The 15799-nt window shown below is 41.8% G+C and overlaps 1 protein-coding gene across 9 annotated transcripts in view; it reads right to left on the bottom strand.

Annotated features, from left to right (window-relative positions):
- The window catches only part of LOC115160763 (rap guanine nucleotide exchange factor 4-like), a 51265-nt gene that overhangs the window by 25610 nt on the left and 9856 nt on the right, over positions 1–15799 (bottom strand). For 6 of the 9 annotated variants that reach the window (XM_029711140.1, XM_029711141.1, XM_029711143.1 and 3 more), the window contains 2 exons: positions 2919–2994; positions 2420–2484 (listed from right to left, as the gene is read on the bottom strand). In XM_029711140.1, coding sequence (XP_029567000.1) covers positions 2420–2484; positions 2919–2994 — 141 coding nt within the window. Of the gene's footprint in view, positions 1–2419; positions 2485–2918; positions 2995–6656; positions 6772–14139; positions 15408–15799 lie in introns of those variants that run through there. The other 3 variants (XM_029711145.1, XM_029711148.1, XM_029711147.1) reach the window with 3 other exon arrangements.

Below are 15799 nucleotides of genomic sequence, written 5' to 3'. Positions count from 1 at the left end.
GCTTACATCCCAACCCTTGGACCCACAGCACAGAACCCACCTTGAACAAGTCATGTATGGATGTGATATTCATGAGTTCTACAGCAGAGAAGATTCAAACTGAACTATACATACAGCAGCACTCTATACTATAAAGCGGACATGACGACGGCTGTTCAAACTCTAACACCTCCTTTCTAACGTAATTTCTCTCACAGCCAAGAACAATACTTACATAGATGCTTAAAGGGATACTTCAGAATTTTGGAAATAATGTCTAGTATGAAGGAAGTTAGAGATAGTGTCGCAAGCCAATGCTAACTAGCATTAGCACAGTGACTGGAAGTCTATTTGTATCTGGGTATAACTGAGCTCAAGTGCATCCTGTTTCCACTGATCATCCTTGAGATGTTTCTACAACTTGATTGGAGTCCACCTGTGGCACATTCAATTGATTGGACATGATTTGGAAAGGCACACACCTGTCTATAAGGTCCCACAGTTGGCAGTGCATGTCAGAGCCAAAACCAAGCCGTGAGGTCGAAGGAATTGTCCGTAGAGCCCCGAGACAGGATTGTGTCGAGGCACAGATCTGGGGAAGGGTAAAAAAAAAAGTGCCTGCAGCACTGAAGGTCCCCAAAAACACAGTGGCCTCCATCATTCTTAAATGGAACAAGTTTGGAACCACCAAGACTCTTCCTAGAGCTGGCTGCCCGGCCGAACTGAGCGGTCGGGGGAGAAGGATCTTGTCGGGGAGGTGACCAAGAACCTGATGGTCACTCTGACAGACCTCTAGAGTCCCTTTGTGGAGACGGGAGAACCTTCCAGAAAGACAACCATCTCTGTAGCACTCCACCAATCAGGTCTTTATGGTAGAGTGGCCAGACAGATGCCACTCCCCAGTAAAAGGCAAATGACAGCCCGCTTGGAATTTGCCAAAAGGCATGTTAAGCACTCTCAGACCATGAGAAATAAGTTTCTCTGGTCTGATGAAACCAAGATTGAACTCTTTGGCCTTAATGCCAAGCGTCACGTTTGGAAGAAACCTGGCCCTACGGTGAAGCATGGTGGTGACAGCATCATGCTGTGGGGATGTTTTTCAGCAGCAGGGACCGGGGAGACTAGTCAGGATTGAGGCAAAGATGAACGGAGCAAAGTACAGAGAGATCCTTGATGAAAGGGCAAAAGTTCACCTTCCAACAGGACAACTACCCTATGCACACAGCCCAGACAACGCAGGAGTGGCTTCGGGACAAGTCTCTGAATGTCCTTGAGTCTTGAGTGGCCCAGCCAGAGCCCAGACTTGAACCAGATCGAACATCTCTGGAGAGACCTGAAAATAGCTGTGCAGCAACACTCCCTATCCAACCTTTCAGCTTGAGAGGATCTGCAGAGAAGAATGGGAGAATCTTCCCAAATACAGGTGTGTAGTGTCATACCCAAAAAGACTTGAGGCTGTAATCGCTGCCAAAGGTGCTTCAACAAAGTACTGAGTAAAGAGTCTGAATACTTATGTAAATGTGATTTCAGTAAAAAAAATATTAATTAGCAAACATTTCTAAAAAACATTTTTTTCTTTGTCATTATGGGGTATTGTGTGTAGATTTATTAAAACATTTTTTTTTTGCCTTAATCATTTTCAGAATAAGGCTGTAACCTAACAAAATGTGGAAAAAGTCAAGCGGTCTGTATACTTTCCAAAGGCACTGCATTTTTTGTTGTTGTTGTGACTACAATATGTAGAGCCTTCGAGTTAGGCAAATATTTACCAACAATTCAACCGCAGGGGGGATTTGCTAAAGAACAACAAAATTACAATTTTTATTGTAGTTATTTATAGTGCACATGTTTTGGCTGGTCTGGAGAAGAACAAAAACAGGAACAAAGCCCAAGCCGTAATAAATCACGAAACCCCAGAGTAGCACCATGTTATCTGTACGGAGGAAAGGAAGTCACAACCAAATTAAGGTGGAACGGGAACTATTAAGGACATGCTGCACACCAACGGAAGCTAGGTCTCAGCTGCCTGTTTATATTTAGTCAAACTTTAAACAAGCTCGACATTCCAGACTTATTTTGAGCTTCTGGTAACTAAAGAGGATGTTGTTAGATCAGGGCCCACGCAAGCAGCATGTAAATAGGAGTAAATAACCATCCCTTTACCACCCGCCGTCACGCTTCCATTCACAACAGTGTTCAATCTGGATGATATTCACTTCACATAAAGTGGTTACTGATCTCTCGTACACAGATGAGTAGCTGGTCATTTATGTTAGCTTTTGTCTCTGGGTTGCCAAGATCACATGGTTACTGCCATAGTCACAGTGCGTTTTGAATGTCCACTATCATCATCCAAAAATCAATGTTTGATGGTGAAACTAAGTCATTCTGATATGTAATGATGAAGTCTCCGTTTTGTGTTCAGGACGTTCTACTGTACCTTACTCAGATGTTTAGAGATGGATCCAAATGAGTTGTTGCTTATGTTCTCTTTGTCCGGCATTCCTGAATGAAAATGTTTAAATATGTAGTCAGTCATCGGTAAAACATTAAGACCGAGTTGAAAGCCAATACATCACTACTTATTTCTCTGCAACAATTGGTGCATTTTCACAAATATACTTTGAGGTTAATACATCATCTCAATGCTATGTTGAATGTAGATATGTGTCAACTAAAATCTCCTTGAGGAGTGACATAACGTCATCAATCGCCGAGGGAGATTTCTACAGTAAGAAGAGGGTGATGTTTTTTCCCCTCATGAAAAACACAATTAGTTATTACACTTCAAAACCTTTTCTGGAGGGGAAATTACCCCAATTCTTAGACATGACTTTCAGACTGCTGATATCACTTTTTCCATAGTAAAAGGTGAGAGGTAGGCCAGTAAGGAGCATTGTAGATGGACATTACTGACGGAGCTATAGTCTTGTACTCACTGTCAGGGCTGGGTCCACCACTTTCCATAACTCCATAAGATGGGGCTAGCAGTCCAGCCATGCACTGACGATATTTCTACAGAGAGACAGAAGAGAAGTCTTATTATTAGACATGGTGGAGCAAGCCACAAGCCAAATCCTCAACACCACAAGGTTTATTATACAGTGTGTCGATGCAATTCAATTCAAGATAACGATGTAATTCATTGTGAACTACGGTCACCTGTTTATGTCAGGTGATAACCCATGGAATCATTTGGATTGTAGTATTATGCGTCTCTCCCCTATACTCGCATCTCTTAATCAACGTGTCTATTGAGGACTATGTAAATGCACAGCTGAGACTCCCAGCTGGCAGTTATGAGTACTCAGAAGCGTCACAACTGCTGCAGCCTCATTTAAATGAGCCTTCATCTCACAAACCAGTGCATTTCAAAGGGCAGGAACAAAATACACGTTTCATGTAGCTTCATTTGAAGTAAAAGCCTATTGCTGTAGGCCACAGTAGCAGACGTGTATACAGGACAACATGCTTCCAAAACTATAGTAAGGAATTGATGTGGGAAATGGGCAAATGTTCAACTACAGTATCTATGCTTTTCATGCCCTATTTTACTAATGATGGCATCATTGGAGATGAGTAGATTCAGTCAGTGCGGCAAGAGTTGATCAAATTCCCTTAATATGTAGTCTATACAGATTAAAAGGATTTACAACAGATTATACCAAGAATCAACAAAGACACACCCTTACAAATATATATATATATATATATATATATATATATATATATATATATATATATATATATATATATATATATATATATATATATACACTGCTCAAAAAAATAAAGGGAACACTTAAACAACACATCCTAGATCTGAATGAAAGAAATAATCTTATTAAATACTTTTTTCTTTACATAGTTGAATGTGCGGACAACAAAATCACACAAAAATAATCAATGGAAATCCAATTTATCAACCCATGGAGGTCTGGATTTGGAGTCACACTCAAAATTAAAGTGGAAAACCACACTACAGGCTGATCCAACTTTGATGTAATGTCCTTAAAACAAGTCAAAATGAGGCTCAGTAGTGTGTGTGGCCTCCACGTGCCTGTATGACCTCCCTACAACGCCTGGGCATGCTCCTGATGAGGTGGCGGATGGTCTCCTGAGAGATCTCCTCCCAGACCTAGACTAAAGCATTCGCCAACTCCTGGACAGTCTGTGGTGCAACGTGGTGTTGGTGGATGGAGCGAGACATGATGTCCCAGATGTGCTCAATTGGATTCAGGTCTGGGGAACGGGCGGGCCAGTCCATAGCATCAATGCCTTCCTCTTGCAGGAACTGCTGACACACTCCAGCCACATGAGGTCTAGCATTGTCTTGCATTAGGAGGAACCCAGGGCCAACCGCACCAGCATATGGTCTCACAAGGGGTCTGAGGATCTCATCTCGGTACCTAATGCCAGTCATGCTACCTCTAGCGAGCACATGGAGGGCTGTGTGGCCCCCCAAAGAAATGCCACCCCACACCATGACTGACCCACCGCCAAACCGGTCATGCTGGAGGATGTTGCAGGCAGACTCTGTCATGTCTGTCACATGTGCTCAGTGTGAACCTGCTTTCATCTGTGAAGAGCACAGGGCGCCAGTGGCGAATTTGCCAATCTTGGTGTTCTCTGGCAAATGCCAAACGTCCTGCACGGTGTTGGGCTGTAAGCACAACCCCCACCTGTGGACGTCGGGCCCTCATACCACCCTCATGGAGTCTGTTTCTGACCGTTTGAGCAGAAACATGCACATTTGTGGCCTACTGGAGGTCATTTTGCAGGGCTCTGGCAGTGCTCCTCCTGCTCCTCCTTGCACAAAGGCGGAGGTAGCGGTTCTGCTGCTGGGTTGTTGCCCTCCTACGACCTCCTCCATGTCTCCTGGTGTACTGGCCTGTCTCCTGGTAGCGCCGAAATGCTCTGGACACTACGCTGACAGACACAGCAAACCTTCTTGCCACAGCTCGCATTGATGTGCCATCCTGGATGAGCTGCACTACCTGAGCCACTTGTTGGGTTGTAGACTCCGTCTCATGCTACCACTAGAGTGAAAGCACCGCCAGCATTTAAAAGTGACCAAAACATCAGTCAGGAAGCATAGGAACTGAGAAGTTGTCTGTGGTCCCCACCTGCAGAACCACTCCTTTTTTGGGGGTGTCTTGCTAATTTCCTATAATTTCCACCTGTTGTCTATTCCATTTGCACAACAGCATGTGAAATTTATTGTCAATCAGTGTTGCTTCCTAAGTGGACAGTTTGATTTCACAGAAGTGTGATTGACTTGGAGTTACATTGTGTTGTTTAAGTGTTCCCTTTAATTTTTTGAGCAGTGTATATATAAATCACAGGTGAAAAGAACACATGGTTTTCAGACACTTGTGATATTTCACATTCATTTTTCACGTGAACAAATACATTTGGAAAAATGTCACGTGGGAAAAACAGACATGTGGTTTTTAGACGTGTGAAGATTCACATTTTCACATGACTGAGACACATGTGGTTTCCCAACATCGCACATGTGATATTATAAGTTTAACATGTATGCTTTTGTAACTGGCGGGATTAGAACCCAGGACTCCTATGGGAGAAGCCAACGTCTTGATCATTCGACCAAGAGGGCAAACACACATTTTGAAGTCCCAAGCAGGACTACCTCATCACGTGACCATGACCGACTCATGTCCGCTACACTTTCACATGTGCATTTTCACATTTTAACGGGAATAAATGAAACATAAAAAAACCCATGTATTGCACGATTTGTTGTGATTAATCACAAATTCATAATTTGCTGTTTTGATTTTGTCCAAAGGTTAGCAAAATCAGGTAAATTGTTAAACATACTTTCTTTAACCTCAAAGTCAACTTGTTTTGACATCGCATTGTTATTTTTAGCTGGATAGATTATGTATGTGAATGTTTTCAGTGCATTTTCAACGCTTTCAGACAATATGATTTTTTTTTTAAGTCAGTGCTTTGAATGATGATAGTGGACAATGTTTGATGGTGAAACTAAGTCGTTATGATATGTACCATATTTTCATGTGTATTAAATTTAGAGTTCACATGTTAACACCAGCAGTAACACTCTGAATGGATGGCTCAGAAATAATACATCTTTATTTTTAAGACACTTGAATCATTATACTCAGGTAGGCTAAGTTACCTTTTACAGAATGGCATTACAGAATTTGCAATTCCATATGTGGAATCATTGCTGCAACATGTTAACACCACCTTCACACGTGAGGAGAATAACACTATTTCACCACCACATGTGAACTTGCAATTCCATCTGTGAAAGTTCGATTTTCACATGTGAATGTTTCTAACATGTGAAACTGCAATTTAGATTGTCACGTGTGTTTGATTTTTACATGTGAACGTGCATATCCAATTTTAACATGTGAATCCGCAAATTTCACGTGCAACCGCAATTCACAAGTGAGGTGAGAAATGTTTTTTTTTCTCCTCACGTGAAAAGGTGGTGTTAACATGTGAACTCTAAATTGAATACATGTGAAAATATGGTTTCACATGTGAAATTTAAGCTCAAGGTGTGAAAACAGCTATTTCACATGTGAAAGTGGAAATTTGACGTGTTTTTTTCGTAAGGACACACACACACACACACACACACACACACACACACACACACGAGAGGGAAGCATCCAAACCTCTGAAAATTTGTCTGGATCTCTTTACACTGCATAGTCCCTCCCATCAGAGCACAGGAACAGCTGGGTTCCTGTGGTTTTCTGGTGCACTGTAGATTAGGCCTCTCTCTATATGCTCCCCAGACTCCTACTACTGGGCATCGCCTCGACCCATATCGGTCTGTGAGCATTAGTGCACCCATCCTACATGTAGAGAGCGATCCTCTGAGGAATCAGAGCATGACAATAAGGCCATTAGTGGCTTATACTGCAGCTGTGCCTTGCAGCATGACCATTACGTAACAAACGTTATACCCATGTCAATGTAAATGCCGTTTCTTAGCTCATGACAACGCAATACGGGCCTGTAGGGGTCAAAGGGCACATTAACAGGAATATCACTTCAATAATCCAAACATGTATGAAACCATTTGCATGTGTAATTCTATGTGAAGAGCTTCCATATCAAGGAGAGTGTAGTAAAGCTATGCTTGTCTGGTAGAATAAAACAAACAGAGTGTCTATCTTTCATAGGCGTGTACTGTGCCTTACTAGACCTTAGCCGCACAACAACAAAAAATCAAGAAGAGGGTCATTTAGATCAACACTTTATGCAAATTCACTAATATTAACTGGATTGGCTAGTTACTTACTCAATACTGCACGTCACAAAACCATTGTGATCAATCAAACACATCAAAATCCCTGAAATGGATTGCTGTTAAATCAATACCCTATACCAGCATGTGCTACAGGGCTTCCAAAAACAGGTAAATGGACACAAGCATAATACAATGGGCTAAGAGCCTAAATGAAGGGTGGGGCATTTAGCAACATATCGATGCTGCCTGGCATCCTTTTTTAAATCTTTTGATTACTACAGACCTAATGAAAGCCCAACCTACAGAGTCATTTGTTACCGGATGGCAATTTGCTCCCAGAGGTCAAATTCTAAATTGAATTATACCCACAGCTAATCACTTTATGATCCCATAAGAGGCAAACCGCTTTTTCGCTCAATTAAGAAGCCTTTTGAAAATGGCTCAATGACCTCTGATTTTAGAAGCATTTCCCCTTAACGTAGTCCAAAACGCTAATTGACTCTGTGCTCTCTGAGTGTTGCTGAAATATGAGCAAAAATGATATCATAAACCATGAGACTATATACTGTATCAGCGTGTATTCAATCTTAGAACTTACCTTAATCATCACATTTGTCTGAAAAAGAATAGGTCATTCCAGCAATTAGGTGCCTTTTGACTAGTGCAAAAAAAAAAAAAAAAAATGTACATTCTGTCATAAAGAGCACATGTTCAACTACATGATAAACACGTTTTCCCATCTCAAGAGGTTACATAAAAAAATGACTACAGTAAGTGCCTATTAGGTGCCAAATAAAGTAACAGGGTTGATTGTAACAGGGTTGACCATAACAGAGTTGACCATAACAGGGTTGACGACTTCATCTTAAATCGTCCATAATCCCCTTGTGACAGGGGGAAGCTTGTTGTGTGCAACAAGGAGGGGTGCAAGCTTCACTTGAATGCAAGCTTCACAATTTTTTTTTACATTTACATTTCTAGCCTATCTAATGGTAACAGGGTTGACGTGTTACACTCGACTCGCTCAGTTTTCCAGCACAAAACACCAGAAAATTGTCAAAAAGTGTAGAACCAGCTCACCTGCTTTTACACTATGATATTTATCAGACGTTCAATGTTTCTTTTGAAAAAAAAGTTAAAGTTCATGTAACAGGGTCGACCTTAAAATAAGGGACAGGTTGTTGTTTTTTTTTTAAACTCGTCACTAATCACATTAAATAGATAGTCATTTCTGAAGATTATTGTCAAAGCAAAAAAATAACTAGGGCTTTACAATGGTGAAAGCTTGGAGAAATGCTGGCGTTAGTAGGTTAAAATCTTCCTAAGAAGTCACAGAGGATGCTTAGAGGGACATGTCAAAAGGCTGACTTTTGGCATTTTAGCAAGACTTTATTCATATTAAAAATCTGATTTATAGAATTTTCCATGTGGTTTATATTAAAGGGCACTTCGTTTAATATGATAGGCTTTAAAATTCTACATTTCTGCACAATTTCTACTTAAAATATCAAAGGGATGCAAAAGGCACTCATTTCGTGGAACAATCTATATAACAGCATGCTTTTTCGGTTAATTATTCAATGTACATTAGTACCACAGAAATAAGCCTTCAGGATCAGTTACTGTAAACATGCCCATCTTTCTTTGTTGACAATTAAAGGGCTTGGGCTTGAGAGTAGCACTTAAACTGAGCAACAAATGAGCATTCAGTGCACAGGAGACGCCTCCAACACTTAAATGACCCTACTGAACCAATAAGTCTCTCCCCTGAGGGACTGGCTGGCTGAAGGAGAGAGGGTGGGGTGTGGAGAGACGGAGGGTGGGGTGTTGTTTTAGAAGGGTGTTGTTTTAGATGGGGATTAGTGCTGATGGCAGGAGTGTCAGAAAACACTCCATTTTCACAACGCTACAGTCTCCCCTCTGTGACCTACTGTACTCTGCACCCGCTTCTATAGGAAGCCTCTAGCTATACAGATGAGGAACAATCAGACATCAATGATTCCTTTTGCCAGGGCAGCCATATTATAGTCTACCTGAAATATGCTCGAATGATAATGTATATTTGATTGTTCTTCATCTGTGAAAATCAATTAATCAGCTGACTAAGACACACACCCATATACACATACATACATACATACATACATACATACATACATACATACATACATACATACATACATATAGATAGATATCAGCCCATCTTACAACAGTACACAGTTGTGGGACAACTGAAAAATAGACTGTTCTCGACAATGCAATCGACTCTTGTCCATTTCCCTAATTTGTCACGTGAACCCCTTCATTCTAAACTCAGCAAAAAATAAACGTCCTCTCACTGTCAACTGCGTTTATTTTCAGCAAACGTAACATGTGTAAAAATTTGTATGAACATAAGATTCAACAACAGACGAAAACTGAACGAGTTCTACAGACATGTGACTAACAGAAATGGAATCACGTGTCCCTAAACGGGGGGGGGGGGGGTCAAAAGTAACAGTCAGTATCTGGTGTGGCCACCAGCTGCATTAAGTACTGCAGTGCATCTCCTCATGGACTGCACTAGATTTGCCCGGTCTTGCTGTGAGATGTTACCCCAGTCTTCCACCAAGGCACCTGCTAGTTCCCGGACATTTCTGGGGGGGGAATGGCCCTAGCCCTCACCCTCCGATCCAACAGGTCCCAGACATGCTCAATGGGATTGAGATCCAGGCTCGTCGCTGGCCATGGCAGAACACTGATATTCCTGTATTGCAGGAAATCACAAACAGAACGAGCACTATGGCTGGTGGCATTGTCATGCTGGAGGGTCATGTCAGGATGAGCCTGCAGGAAGGTACCACATGAGTGAGGATGTCTTCCCTGTAACGCACAGCGTTGAGATTGCCTGCAATGACAACAAGCTCAGTCAGATGATGCTGTGACACACCGCCCCAGACCATGATGGACCCTCCACCTCCAAATCGATCCTGCTCCAGAGTACAGGCCTCGGTGTAACGCTCATTCCTTCGATGATAAACGCGAATCCGACCATCACCCCAGGTGAGACAAAACCACGACTTGTCAGTGAAGAACACTTTTTGTCAGTCTTGTCTGGTCCAGCGACGGTGGGTTTGTGCCCATAGGCGACGTTGTTGCTGGTGATGTCTGGTGAGGACCTGCCTTACAACAGGCCTACAAGCCCTCAGTCCAGCCTCTCTCATCCTATTGCGGACAGTCAGCACTGATGGAGGGATTGTGCATTCCTGGTGTAACTCGGGCAGTTGTTGTTCCCATCCTGTACCTGTCCCGCAGGTGTGATGTTCGGATGTACCGATCCTGTGCAGGTGTTGTTACACATGGTCTGCCACTGCGAGGAAGATCAGCTGTCTGTCCGGTCTCCCTGTAGTGCTGTCTTAGGCGTCTCACAGTACGGACATTGCAATTGGCCACATCTGCAGTCCTCATGCCTCCTTGCAGCATGCCTAAGGCACGTTCACGCAGATGAGCAGGGACCCTGGGCATCTTTCTTTTGGTATTTTTCAGAGTCAGTAGAAAGACCTCTTTACTGTCCTAAGTTTCCATAACTGTGACCTTAATTGCCTACCGTCTGTAAGCTGTTAGTGTCTTAACGACCGTTCCACAGGTGCATGTTCATTAATTGATTATGGTTCATTGAACAAGCATGGGAAACATTGTTTAAAACCTTTACAATGAAGATCTGTGAAGTTAATTGGATTTTTACGAATTATCTTTGAAAGACAGGATCCTGAAAAACTTTTCTTTTTTTGCTGAGTTTATTAGTTAGCCCAAATCCCATTAGCAGAGATTCAGCACTGTCATTACAATGAGCACTTTCAACACTCACACGATTATATGTATAGTATCGACTCATTTTTACACACACCAGTTACTGTAGAGTGATCAGGGTTGGAAAAACAACACAATGGTCAAAGCTCTGTAGCATTTGTTGCAGGTAAAGCGGTCACAAAGGGCATGGCTGCTCAAGAAAAACAGTATTTCAATATTTCATAACAACTGAACGATTACGTGGGAAGTTATGCACCTTTCAAAATGATTTTATTCTGTTTTAACCGCAAGTCTCATTCAGTCACACCAGATAGATATCAATTTGACTCATTTGAAAATGGGAGGCACTACACAACCATCAAACCGTGTGTGTGCAGAGATTTGACGCAATGTGATGTGACAGGTCAACAGAGCTTCATTGATGGCCTGCCTGACACACCTACCACAGCATCAAAGGAAGTGTCCTAATCACCATGTCAGATTACCTAGCCAGCCCTACTGTATCACTTCACTGAGAGAGGCTGCCTGCCCGCTGTCCATTAGGAGTAGTATTAAGGCTAGATGAGATTGAGGAGATATAGGACTACATGCTAAAACCTATCCATCCCACAGTGTTAGACTGGTGCAAACGTCAGCAGATCATCCAGAAGATGTTAAGAACTTGTTTCCACATTAAAGGGTCATTTGTTTGAATTATCTATAGCCAAATGTAAATAAAAATAAAACGTTTCCTATTGGGTTAACATAGAAGGGTCACAGTCACTGACGCCTTCACCCCCCCAACAAAGCAGAGTCAACAGGATTGGTAATCCCCGTTCAAAGTAAAGGCAGTCTATGGAGATAATCCCTGTCAAGAAGTCCTTGAAGACAGTTTTACAACTAGGCAACAGCCAAAACAATAGCTTAAGTCAAACGCTTCACTCTTTATCTGATATTACTTTTACCAGATAATGAAAAAGTTTGTGATCCCGTTATAGCAGTGATCTTGGGAGGTTGTGATAAGAAGCATTGTTAGCGTGGAATGGAAGGATTTAAAAGCATACGCAGGGATTTTTTGGTGTTCTGTTCTCTGAACTGGAGGACATGTTAGGACCAGATCAGGAAGTTACCTGGGATTTGAATCTGAAAGAAGAATCGTGAATTACTGTGGTGGAGAAAATCCAATGCACAAACCTGGATTACATAAATAAAAGCTACTACTGTATCATATAGTGCCAAAAACTCTTCTATGCAATTAAATAAAGACCCAAGTATAAACACAGGCCCAAAACACCCCATATCTATATAATAATACACTCATAATAACAGGAGTGCAACTATTCCTCTGTGACTCATCCTAAACATCACTTATCCCATCATACAAACCGAGGCTTTATCAACGCAATGACAGCAGTGTCTATTCGCTTTCTCTCTGTCAGGGCAGCTACTATCTGATCTGCCTCAACCACTCTGATACACACTGTTGTTCACACACACAGGCTCTGCTCCACCTCTCCAACCATTGTGGCTTCTCTATGTTACTAATTCTACAAACGCATGCTTCTAATATTGTCACGGTTGTCGTAGGATGAAGCGGACCAAAGTGCAGCGTGATTATCGTTCCACATATTTTATTAAACTGTGAAACTATGCAATACATACAAAATAAACTGAATGAACAAAAACAACAAACCGTGATGAAGAGTTAACATACACTTACTCAAAATCACTAAACAGAAAACAACTACCCACAAACACAGGTGGGAAAAGGCTGCCTAAGTATGATTCCCAATCAGAGACAACGATAGACAGCTGCCTCTGATTAGGAACCATACTCGGCCAAAACAAAGAAATACATCACATAGAATGCCCACCCCATACGCTGACCTAACAAAATAGAGAAATAAAACTGCCAATCTCCCCGTGTGCCCCCCCCCCAAAACATTATTGGGGCTGCCTCTCGGGCTTCCATTGTTGCCATGATAGTGCCTCATATATTCGCCGTTCATCTCTCGCAGCCTCCATCTGCTCCCTTGACCGGCGATATTCCCTGGCCTGCCTCCAGGGTCCTCTCCCGTCCAGGATTTCCTCCCATGTCCATTTGTCCTGCTGACCACGCTGCTTGGTCCTTTGGTGGTGGGAGATTCTGTCACGGTTGTCGTAGGATGAAGCGGACCAAAGTGCAGCGTGATTATCGTTCCACATATTTTATTGAACTGTGAAACTATGCAATACATACAAAATAAACTGAATGAACAAAAACAACAAACCGTGACGAAGAGTTAACATACACTTACTCAAAATCCCTAAACAGAAAACAACTACCCACAAACACAGGTGGGAAAAGGCTGTTTAAGTATGATCCCAATCAGAGACTACGATAGACAGCTGCCTCTGATTAGGAACCATACCCGGCCAAAACAAAGAAATACATCACATAGAATGCCCACCCCACACCCTGACCTAACAAAATAGAGAAATAAAACAGCTCTCAGGTCAGGGCATGACAAATATACTAAAACACTCTAAAATAACATTATACATTTGTCAAAACATACAGTAACATTTCTAAAATAATGCTGACATGCATTGAACATATATCAGTGATCATATGTATAGCATGGGATCTACAGTAATACTGGATTTTAAAATCAAAGTCTTGAAATACAAAAATATGACAACTTGTCACATTACTAAATTCACAGCTCATGTTCTCGCTCCTCTGCACATTGTGCGCTCTGAGCATCATTATGCATGGATGTTGTATGTTGAATAATTCATCCCAGATGACATAACATACATCATACAAACTGCTGCCTGCTCTCAAGACATTTCCTTAACTAGTCCATACCCTCCACTGTCTGGCAGACTTCAGGCTGCTTCGAAAACTATTTGGGGAAGCAGCATAAGCCTTTCAGCAAACAGAGACATTTCATGCAAACTTTTCCAAAACATTATAGCTTAAGTTATAGTCATAAGTTAAGCATGCTTATCCTTGTGATAGGTTTCTGTAGAAGTCAAAAGACACATTCAAAATGTGTCATTTATTAAAAATGTATTAATTGCCTAGAGATTTATCCCATTTCTAAACTCCACATTAGCATTAAACAAAGGTTTGATAAAGCAAGACTCACCTACACGTGTTCCCAGTCTAGTTATCTTCATGAGATGATTCTACACTCCCAGTAGTAGAATCCACCTTTCAGAGTCCCTGTGTCAGTAACTGGTCTGAATTCCCTCACATCCCCTGGTTGTCAGTGTGGTCCAGTCCTGGTGCCCCAGCCTTCATCCCTCTCTCAGAGCAGAGTGAGATGAACCCAGCCTGCCTGTGCCCAGTAGAGTCCCTGCCTCCCAGCCAGTTGATTTCCCCCATGAAGCAGTTGCTAGGCGATCACTCCACTCCTCCAATCACCATGCGCTCATGAGCGGACGCTCTCTCCGTTGCAGCGGCACATAGCTACACTACACTACACGCAGACACAGTTGGAACTTGCTCATGTGGTCCCAAAAGGCAGGGACATAGGGGGGTTTTGCTCTATTATTTAAACCATTAAGTCGTGTTTACACAGAACACAGATATGTATTTTAAGTGCTCCCCTGTCTTGAAAATAATACAAAGTTAATACATAACACTGGAACAACGGTTTGGGAGAACACTCAGCATAGTTTTACAAAAGGATACCAACAATTTGTGTCATCTTCCATGCAGTTACCTACCCTTCAATGTTACACCTTCAACAGCACCCATGTCGCCATTTCCCAAGCAGGGCATTCATGAAATGAATTATTCAAAATTGCATGTTCATACCTACAGTTGGAAGGAAATGAATCTGCCAGTCTTGTATTGTCCAGGCACACTGGGCCTATAGCAAGGTATTACGTGACATTACATCCAGAACAAAGCAGAAAGCCAACTGGAGTAATAGCTTTTTGGACTCCAATCGCTCTTGGCCTCCGATTCTTCAGAGGAGCCATAAAACAAACATCCTTTTTGATGCCCTGAATACTTTCTCCTTTATTTAGTGAGTTCTGACCCTAAAATGTTCTGTACATTCAGTACTCCGGGTTCTATTTCTTAGCCTCTCTTCATTTCATCAAGGTCAGTAGGCAGATGGAATCTTTGACCTTCCAACTGATTAGAGCCACACAGGCCTCCAGCTTTTTAGCTCTGGCCTTGTAGCCAAACAGACAAATAAGTGTTTTTGACAACATTGTTACGTGGGTAAATCCATTTGAATTCAATCACTTTTTGACTGCATCCTTTTTTACTGAAACAAAAAACTTTCCATACATGTTTGCCCATGGAAGAAATGGTCAGAAAGTGACTTTTTGGACCTGAATGCCAAAACATTCAAGAGATAAAGGTGCCCAAAGTTGACTCTTTTTGCATACCCCACCACACCATGAGACATCCATGTCTTCATCACTGGAAAAGAGAAATGGTTGAGTTTAATTATATTTAAAAAAATTACAAACAGGGTTGTCAAACTATTTTATAATAATTCAGATTTTGTTTTCCCTTTAAAGGGGCAGTTGCTTCATCCATTTTTGGACTTCCAAATGAATGAAATGTACCCATTGCCTCATGAGCTTTGTTCAACTGTCATCAGAACCCAAAATATAAGCTTGTTTCACTCCAATGTTTATCAACAAATTAAATGTACAAAAACTATTTTAGCCTAAAAAAACATGGTTAAAACGCTAATTTTGATTTCATGGATAGTCAGTCCATGTATCCATAGCTCTGTCCGTGAATTTGAGAGTGGTTACATATCTCCAGCCCTATCACTTCAG

Source organism: Salmo trutta, chromosome 24 (assembly GCF_901001165.1).
Source record: "Salmo trutta chromosome 24, fSalTru1.1, whole genome shotgun sequence".
NCBI classification, from domain to species: Eukaryota; Metazoa; Chordata; class Actinopteri; order Salmoniformes; family Salmonidae; genus Salmo; species Salmo trutta.
The sequence above is the reverse complement of the archived record's forward strand: the minus strand, read 5'-3'. Positions and strand labels throughout refer to the sequence as shown.